This window comes from Physeter macrocephalus, unplaced genomic scaffold (assembly GCF_002837175.3).
Source record: "Physeter macrocephalus isolate SW-GA unplaced genomic scaffold, ASM283717v5 random_719, whole genome shotgun sequence".
Classification (NCBI taxonomy): domain Eukaryota; kingdom Metazoa; phylum Chordata; class Mammalia; order Artiodactyla; family Physeteridae; genus Physeter; species Physeter macrocephalus.
The window spans coordinates 40,702-50,000 of NW_021145797.1; the positions used below are offsets into that span (position 1 = coordinate 40,702).

General features: G+C 61.1%; 1 protein-coding gene across 1 annotated transcript; it reads right to left on the reverse strand.

Moving 5' to 3' along the window:
• Nucleotides 1–1,846: 1,846 nt before the first annotated feature.
• LOC102991344 (N-terminal EF-hand calcium-binding protein 2) lies at nt 1,847–9,294 on the reverse strand (the record flags this gene model as incomplete). Its single annotated transcript, XM_028485668.2, has 7 exons — nt 1,847–2,057; nt 2,449–2,540; nt 3,029–3,106; nt 5,286–5,398; nt 5,974–6,027; nt 8,885–8,964; nt 9,177–9,294. Coding segments are annotated over 7 exons (564 nt in total), but the record flags the coding sequence as incomplete, so codon positions are not given.
• Nucleotides 9,295–9,299: the final 5 nt, after the last annotated feature.

Consider the following 9,299-nt stretch of genomic DNA (forward strand, 5'->3'; position numbering starts at 1 on the left):
GAACCTGACTGGGACCGGACCGTCTTAAGCCGGAGCTGTTCCCCTGCTCTGTGCGAGGTGGTTAGAGCACAGCATTGGGGGCAGGCAGCTGCTCTGGGTTTGGATGAAGCAGTGCCACTTGTGTGTGACCTCTGGTGAGCTGCCTGCCTTTCTGTGTGTCTCGGTTTCCCTACCTGCGGATCCCAGGATGACACAGGAAGCAGCGACGGCGCCTGCCAAGTGCCTCGCACTGGAGTGTAAGGTAAGTGGAGGCTCTTAGCCCTTTTAGGGTTGATGTTTGTTCTCTTCAGAGCCTGTTCCACCCACTCGGCATCTGAGGAGGCGCTAAGTGCTCGTGGGTGCAGTCAGCGCCAAGCCTACAAGAGGGGAGAGCTGGGGCAGAGGGTCACGGGCCCAGAGGGCGGGCTTCCTCAGTTGCGCTTCCAAGAGCCTCCACCCCCTGAGATTATTATTTTTAAAACAGCTGAGCTGCCTGGAACGGTAGCAGCGCCAGGGTGGGGTGAGGTGACGCTGCCAGCAGGACCTCCTGCAGTGGCCTTCTCGTGAGCCAGGCAGTTCCTAATCTTCAAAGGAGGGGTCTTCTCCCCACTTCACAGATAAGAAAACAGGGGCTGTGAGAGGCCGAGTGTAAGGACAGCCAGATGTTCAGTTGGGATGTATGTTCAGCTGGGATGTGAGTCTGCATTTTATGCTTCCAACAAGCCCCCATGATTTCTGATTTCACTGGGCACGGTGGCCCAGTTCCAGGCCCTTTCTCTCTCCTCCTTCCCCGGCTCCCCAGCTCTCGGCAGCCCCTGGCCGCTGCCTCCCTACCTGCCGTCCTTTCCATTCCTGCTTTAGGAAAGGGAGGCATGTCTCTCTTCTTGTCCCTTGAAACTTTTGTGTATTATGTCTCTCCTGCAACACGTCCAGGGAAATAGGCAGTTACAGAGGTTCCAGCATCGGACTTGAAAGAACCTTTAAGTCTAGGGTCTTCTGTCTTGGAACAGTACCTTTATGGGTGTGCAGTCTCAAGGAGTGACTGTGTCCAGGGAGGTCTGGCTTTTGCCCTCGGCTCTTAGGAGGTGATGAACCTCTAGGACCTTGGAAAGTCCTGACACGTGTATCTTTGTTTACCTGGGGCCACTTGGGATCAGCTTGATCTCCACAGGGGCTGGAGGCTAAGGTGAGCTTCCCTGGGTGGCAGTTCCCTATGTGTAATGAATGTCACAGGGCAGCTCTGGGAGACCCAGGTGCTGTCTGCACGTGTCACTGGGAAGGGACACCCCTAAGCTTGGTCTCTCTGGGACCCTCTGCCATGCTGAGTTCAGTCGGTATGCTTTTGGTGCCCTAATCCGTAACCACGAGTAGAATGGCTTGGCTGGGTTCTGAGAGTCCTAGTGAATTTCCGAGCCCGGGCGGGGGGTGGGGGCGGGTCTCGAGGACCCCCGAACTTTGCAATAGGCGTGAACTTTGTCAAGATACATACCTCAGAGTCATCACTTCCACTTGACAGATAAGAAAGCTGAGGTGACCGGGCTCAGGTTTCAGGGCTAAGAAGGGGCCCCGAGCACGCTGACAGCTTCACTCGCCAGCTGTCATCAACTAGAAAACAAACACGCAGCCGTCCCCAAAGCTAGTTTATTTGGTGCCTGTCCCGGGCGGCTGTTTGCCTAGCAGGGCACTGGCTACGGGGGGGGTCTACTGCTGCCTGGGGGGCACTACAGGGTCTTACCAGGTGGAGGAGTGGCACCCAGGAGGTGAGAGAAGCGAGGGGCGAGCCCGGCCGTGGGGACTGGTCAGGTGTGGCCATTCGCTGGGGGCCGTCCCCTGGCTTGAACAGGGCCCAGTGGCGCCGATGCTTCTCTGTCCACAGCGGGGTGGGGGGGGGGAAATGGGGGGGGGCGGTGCCGGGGCAGGGCCTTCACTTCAAACAGCAGGAAAAGACCTTCTTATCGGGCAGTATATTGAAAAGACAGCTCGTATACCACAGTTTCTAGAAGAGAGTGGACGTCCTTCAGCAGAGGCTGCAGGCTCCTGCGCAGGGGCTCAGGCGCGCCCCAGGGTGCACCAGGCAGCTGGAGAGGAGGGAGGGAGACGCGTCAGGGGGCGGAGGCTGCAGCGGGCCCCCTCTCCCCTCAGGGCCAGAGAGCAAGGCCTGCAGGCTGGCGCTTCTCCTGTGTGCCAGGCGGGCAGAGGGGGCCGGGCCCTCCGAAGGGCACAGAGGTGCTGGTCCTGGGGGCAGATCACATGCCCAGGGAGGAAGTGGCAGTCTGGCTGGGACCACGGGGGTGTCCCGCAGCGAGGCCTGCCCCCTGCCGGGCTGAGGGCCCCGGCGGCCCTGCCTTGTCTAGGACCCCCTCTGGTGGAGCACTCCCGGGTGGACTGCAGTTCCTGGCAGCTAAGGGAACAGAACAGAGTGGCGTCCCCGCTCCCGCTGTAGCTGGTCCAGGCCCTCCTCCCGGCTACCTGGCACGGAGATCCGGGAGAGGGCCTCGGGCTGGCTCAGCGTGTCCACCTTGACGTGCCGGAAGGCCTTGCACACGGGGCTCTGCAGGTGCCTGCAACCCAGGGGGCCGCCCGTGAGCGCTCGGGGCTGGCGGGCCACACACCAGTCAGCCGAGCCCGGGGCTCAGAGCCATGGGGGGAAGGTAGGGCCGCGGTAGAGCGCCCGGGGGCACGGCCTGGCTCTTGCCTCCCCGTGAGCAACCTTCACTGAGAGAACTTTCTGGATTTTTAGCCTTGGGCAGCAGTTTTGAAACAGGAGCACCTCGGGCCTCTGCTCCCAGGGCTGGTCAGGAGCCCAGACTCAGGGCCCAGCAGAGCACGCTGAGGGGATCAAGCTCCAGCCTGAGAAACGCCCCCTCCGAGGGGCCCGAGGCCCAGCCTTCTGAGTGGTGGAGCCCGTGGAACCCCCACTCATCACCCTCCCCTCCAAGAAGCCTCTGGGACAAGGAAGGGCCTGGACAGGGGGCAGGTCCCCCCCACGTCCCACCACCTAAGCCCCGGCCGAGGGCTGAGACTAGAGAAGGTGCAGGGCCAGGCCTACATCTTCCACTCCTCTTCCGTCTCCCAGAACTCGTAGACCACGAAGGTGACGCCGTCCGCCAGCCTCACGGCAGCGATGCTGCAAGAGGAGAGACCGGACTCAGTGGACGCCCGGGGCTGCCGGCCTGCCTGCTGGGGTGCACACGGGGCCACACGGTGCCCAGCCAGGGCGTCCCCTGAGCCAGGCTCCGGGCTGCCCGAAGACCCCGGAAACGTGAGGCTGGCAGAAGCTGCTCTCAGTCACACGCTCCCTTTCTGATCAGGCCCCCGGCACTCTCCAGGACCAGCCACCTAGTCTGATCAGCTGCGTGCACCTCTCTACCCTCTAGAACAAGACCTGGCCCGGTACCGGGGCCAGCACGGCTGTTGAATGAATGACGGTGAAACATCTTTTTGAAAAAGGCGTTCTAGTCATTGAAAAACCCCTTTTAAAACTAAAAGCATCTTCCCCTGCCACGCTGTCCTTCATAATCATTCTTTCATTTACTCCTTCAAGGTAGAGTCAGACGTGGCCCACGTCCCCGAGCTGCCGGCCCTGTGTGCACAGCAGCGTCCTCACCCATTGCAAATACGACTGAGCCGGGGGGCGGGGGGGCGCCTCTGACAACGGGAGCGGGAGCGGGAGGCCTCCCAGGGAGGGCACGAGACGACCCCCTCGGCCACCCTCCCGGTTCCTTCTTTCCCCACACGCTCAGTAGCACAGAACCCCCAAGCATCCCTCAGAGGAGAATCCTGTCCTGGTGGCAGCTGCTGCATTATTACAGGCAATTCCAGGTTTGGGGCTCAGGGAGGACGCCCTACTGCGTGCTGCCTCCTCCCGGCCCCCTTCTTCCACACCTTCTCCCAGGATGAGCACACAGCTCCCGGGGCTCCGGGTGACACCTGCATGCCCGTCACTCCGCGGATCTCCCCACTTGTACATCAGCACCTCGAACGGCATCTGGAATTTAACATGGCCCGAAAGGCCCGTGCGACTCCCCGCACCCACGCACCTGACCTTCCGCGGCTTCTCCAGCTCAGCCTGGGGCCCCGTCCTCCATCAAGTTCCTGAAGCTGAAGCATCTCAGACTCCGCCTGGCCTCCTCTTTCTACAGCCCCGTACCCCACCCCGGCCACAGTCAAGTCCAGGCAGCCCCAGCTGGGATCCAAGCTCTGCCACATCGTGCCAAGGCCAGCGCCTCTCGGGCTGACCGCAGGGGCTCTCGCTGGCCGCCAGGTGCATGCCTGTTGCCACCCCTTCTTACACAAGGGAGGCAAGACCGAGTCTCCCTCCTGCCTAAGCCTCTCTCCCCCGTGGTCCCTGGGCCCCGGAACGAGCAGGGCCAGCCTGCCTCCCTGGCGATCTGACCCACCCGCCCCTGGGTCACTCTGTCGAGCGACACCAGCTGCTTGCTTTTTCTCAAACGCAGCTCCCTCACTGCCACGCCAGGTCTGGGCACCAGCCTGTGCCGGGCCTCACATTCTGTTGGGGGGCGGGCTGCTCATCACTCAGCCTCAGCACACATGCAGCCCCTCCGCAAAGCCCCCCGTTCGCTGGCCTGCACAGCGCCCGCCGCCAACCGGCATCATCTTTCTTCACCTGCCCTCCCCGCCACCTAGAATTAACGTGCAGCAAGAACAGCAGCCTGAGTCACGCTGCCCCCCAGGCCCGGCCCACCTGCTGTACCGGGAAGCAGGTGGGGGCACATGTGCTCTTGCGGTAGGAAAAAAGCCACCGGGGAGGGAGAGACTCGAGGCACGGAACAGGCACAGAGCCTGCAGCTGCTGTCCGCTGGGCACCGACGGGTGGGCCACAGATGGGAGACAGAGCCCGGCAGCTTGTGCCAACAGCCCTCTGGGACCACCCCCAGCAAGGATGCAGGCCTTGGCAGCAGGGACCAGAGGGTGAGGCCCCCGAGGGGCAGCCACAGCAGCAACCGTGGCAGCTACCGCTGAGTGGGGGCTGGGTGCCTGCCAGGCACTGGCCTGTACCCTCCACGGTCATTATTCCACTGACGCCTCCAACCCCACCAGGGACCGGGTCCGGTCACTGGTCCCACTTTGCAGATGAGTAAGCTGAGGTCCGCGAGATGAAGTCACTTGGCACGTTTGTGCAGCAAGGAAGAGCCCGAGCTAGGACCTGAACCCAGCTCTTGTAACCACCCCGCTAGGGGGCTTCCCTGGGGTCCGGTGTGTTCTCAGGGCTGAGGCCGGTCCTGCCCTGTGCCTCCACCCCCGGCAGAGCTCCCGGCCACCGCCCCGCCCCGCGGCTTACTCACTGGAAGCAGTTCCTGGCTCCGGCGGTGCCCCTCAGGTACTGACGCAGGGAGTCCAGGAACTCGGCCAGCTGCTCAGGGCACACGGCCATCTCCTGCCGGACCAGCTGCAGACGCTCCAGGGCCACAGGACCAGTGAGCCACCCTGCGGGCTCCCCCCGGGACCCCGCCCAGCCCAGGAGCCCACATCCCCAGGACAGGACAACTTCTTCAGAATAAAACCGACCCACTGCCCCTGCCCCCCCGCCGCACACACACTTTTCATTCTTACACGTGGAAAATGGTGAAAAGTGAGCTAAGCTTAAGAAGCCAAAGGCAGGAAGTAGTCCCACAAGTGCTGAAAAAACAGGGACGTTTAAAGAGGCTCTAGAGAGACTGGGAGCTGCCTGCAAGGCTTCGGGTCCAGGACAACAAAATGAGTGACCAGCAAAATTGTTTCTGATTCAATCAGCATTTTGACGTCACTGTCCTGCTGATCCCGTCGCTCCAGGCCCAACTGATCACAGCCCTGGAGCCTCTGAGAACACTCCTGGAGCCTCTAAGAACGCTCCTGGGAGGGGAGGGTGGCCAAGTGCTGGGGCTGCATCCCCCCTTGGGGTGGTCCCAGGGTGGAGGTGTCAGGGACACTGAGCCACCTGCATCTTGAGGCCTGGCTCAGGCAGAGATGGGGCCACAGGAGAGGGGTCCTCACCATGTTGGTGCCTTCTTCATCCGAGAGATGCTGCTGGAGGTCAAACCAAAGGGTCTGCAACAACAAAGTGCGAAGAGATGCCGGAGACAGAGGCCGCCTCTGCTAGGGAGGCGTCCAGGACCACCACAGTGACACCCGAGCACCCAGGGCCACCGAAGAGCTCCAGCCCCTCCACCCCACGGTTCCAGAGACTCTGGAGTCCCTGAGCGGGTGGGAGCTCCCAGGGCCAGGCCTCTCTGGGCAGGGCTCAGCCCACCCTCCAGGCACAGTGCTGGCTCAAGAGAGGAGCCGGGAAGCCAGGCTGGAAGGCCAACCACAGGAAGTGGCACAGATCCCTTCTGGCCGTGGCATCTAGGGGGCACTGGAGCCACAGAGGCCAAGCATGCCAACTGCAGAGAACACGGAGGAGGCTCCACTGTGCTGAACCCAGGACGCTGGGGTTTTGTCACAGCGACAGCCTTGCTGGCAACAGGTTCCCCCACGACTTACACGTCGCCCCCAGTCACGGCCCCTGGCGCCTCATGGCCATAACGGCCTGAGGGAGGTGGTCTGTGCTCGCTGGCCTTCCGCCGACCCTGGGGGCTAGGCCCGCTAGGCACCCCAATAAAGGCCACCTCTGTGCCCATCCCTGCCCCTCCCCCACGAGGACAGCCCGTGTCCCTGGCGCAGTCCCGCACCCAGCTCTTTCTTCTCTACAGAAGCACGGGAGTGAGGTGCGTGAGCTGGCTGTTAAGGAAAACAGAGCGGCCATGACCTGCACAGACAGTCACCACCTGGACATTCTTAATAATGTTGGAGCAAAGGGCCCCATAAATTACACAGCCGGTCCCAGAGAGGGTACTGACTTTCCGGGGACATAGGGTGTGCATGTAGGCGTTTGTAGGTGGCCAAGGTCTGCCTGGCAGGGCAAGTCTCTTTCCATGGTTTTAAAACCGTGTAGGTGGGCCCCTGGAGAGCAGGGGCTACAACTGGTTCCCTAGGTTTCTCCTGGCCAGCTGGGCCCCGCGGCAGTGAGGATGAGGTAAAGATGAGGGGAGGTGGGGGAGGGGCGGCGGCACCCACGTCTGCGCCCCCCGCCCCCTCTCCCTGCCTCGCCGTCCCAGCGTTCCAGGAGCCCAGGCACAGCTAGGAGCGCTCAGGTTGGCCCTCGGAGGGCGGGGCCCAGAGCAGGTCCCGGATTGGCCCCTGCTCGCAGCTCGGGCCAATCAGAGGCCGGGAAGAGGGTCCCGCCCCGTCTCCAGGACGCCCAGGTGCTCCTTGGTTTCCAGCCAGCCGGTTGTTAAGGCGACTAGGGCGCTAAAAATAAGCTTCAAAGAGCCTCCCCCTGGGGGCGCCCGCAGAGTTGTTATGACAACCGGGCCTCAGGGTCGCCGCCGAGCCTTTCCCACCGCTCCCACCCAGCAGCCGGCTTTAGCGGGGGGGCGGGGGAGCGGGGGATCCCACCGGGGGGATCCCACCCCAGCCTCAGACCTGCAAGTGGGATGGCCGCCTCCTCCCTCGGACTCCTCTCCAAGTCTCGGCCTCACCTCCTCCTGGGGAGCCCCACCCACTGCCCTCACGAATCCCTCAGAACTAACCCACAAACCCATCAAAGCACTATTTTTCTTTTGCCCTTTTGCAAAAGATATTACAAAATTCAGAGAAGTAGGAAAAATGTAAACTTGCCACTGCAACCCTACAGCCTGGAGATGCCTGCCATCTTGGTTGACGTTGATATACAGGTATGGATTGTGTATAGGTTCTGGCATCAGAATGTCTAATAATAACTACTAAATAACATTGCTAATATTAAAGGCTAACTGTGCAGCAGGCTCTGTGCTAAGCCATTAAGACATCATTTTATTTAATCCTCACAATGACCCTGTGAGAGGTGCCATTCTGATTATTTTCTCTGTGGTTAGAGGAGGACTCTGAGGCTCAGAGAGGGTAAGTCACTGGCCCAAGGTCACACAGCTGTTAAGTGGTATAGCCAGGATTCAAATACAGGCAGTCTGATACTGGAGCCTGTTGGTAAACCTTACGGCAAATTATTTTCTTTCTTCCAATGAATGGTCATCGTTATGGGCTGAACTGTGTTCCCCCAAAATTCGTATGTTGAAGTCCCAATCCCCAGTACTGCAAAACGTGACTATATTTGGAGACAGGACCTTTGAATAGGTGATTATGTTAGAATAAGGTCACATGGGTGGGCTCTGATCCAATATGACTGGTGTCCTTATAAGAAGAGATCAGGACACAGACACACACAGACGCAGGGAGAAGACGGCCGTCTACACGCCAACAAGAGAGGCCTCAGAAGAAACCAGCCCCGCCAACATCCTGATTTCAGATTTCTAGCCTTGATCTGTGAGAGAATAAATGCCGGGGTTTAAGCCCCAGTTCTGGCAGCCCTGCAAAGCTAACACAATCGTATCCCGAGTGCCTACCGAGCCATGAAATGTTCTCCGAAAACAGGATTCCATAAAGGCCGTGCCACTTTCCATCACTTGTGGATGTGTCATGTCACATTTAAAAGACTTCACGCTGCCGGTCATTCTAATCTCTCCTGGGACGTCACCATCCCCCACCCACCACCTTGCTGGGTCTAGGCTACCACCTGCCCAGACCACGCGGCCGCCTTAACGCCTCCTTGAAGCTCTGTCCCCTTGCTGCCCGTGACCCTGCCGACTACTTTCTGCTCCTTGAGACGCCCCTTCTGGCTGCCCGCCCGCCCTCCACAGCTGCTTCTCTCCTCCGGTCCCATACGATGGACACGTGCCCGGCGCCTACCCTTAGTCCGCGCTCCACGTGGGGAATGTCCTTTCCAAGGCTTCCCGACTTCTGTCTTGAGCTCTGGCCTCACTGCACTCCCTGGGGGCTGGGAGGGCGGAGGGTGGATGCAGGGACAGAGGCGAGGGCTCAGCGGGCTCACCTTGCTCTCCAGCCGTCCTATCAGCCCCGCCAACCTGCTGATCTGGGCTTCCAGGCCCTCCTCCTTGGAGTCTGAGGTGACTGGGAGAGAGGAACAGAGATGCTGATGGGAGGGGGGCAGGGCCAGGCCTAAGGTGGGGGGAGCTCCCGGTCCTGCCCCAGGGCTGAGACCTGCCCCCAGCCCTCCCAGGCTCGGTCCCCATGGGAGGCCCAGGCCCCATGTGGACCACTCTCAGAATTCCCCCCAGGACCCGCCAGCCAGTGCCCCCCACTCTGGGCCACTGCTCTCTCACCAAGCGGGAAGCTCCTCCCTTGCTCCACGGCCGTGAGCTTGTGGTTGTGGGCGTAGAGGGGAGTCGGGCTCCCAGACCAGGTCTCCACCACGCTGTGGCCGGGTTTGCTGTGGTTCTGTCTGC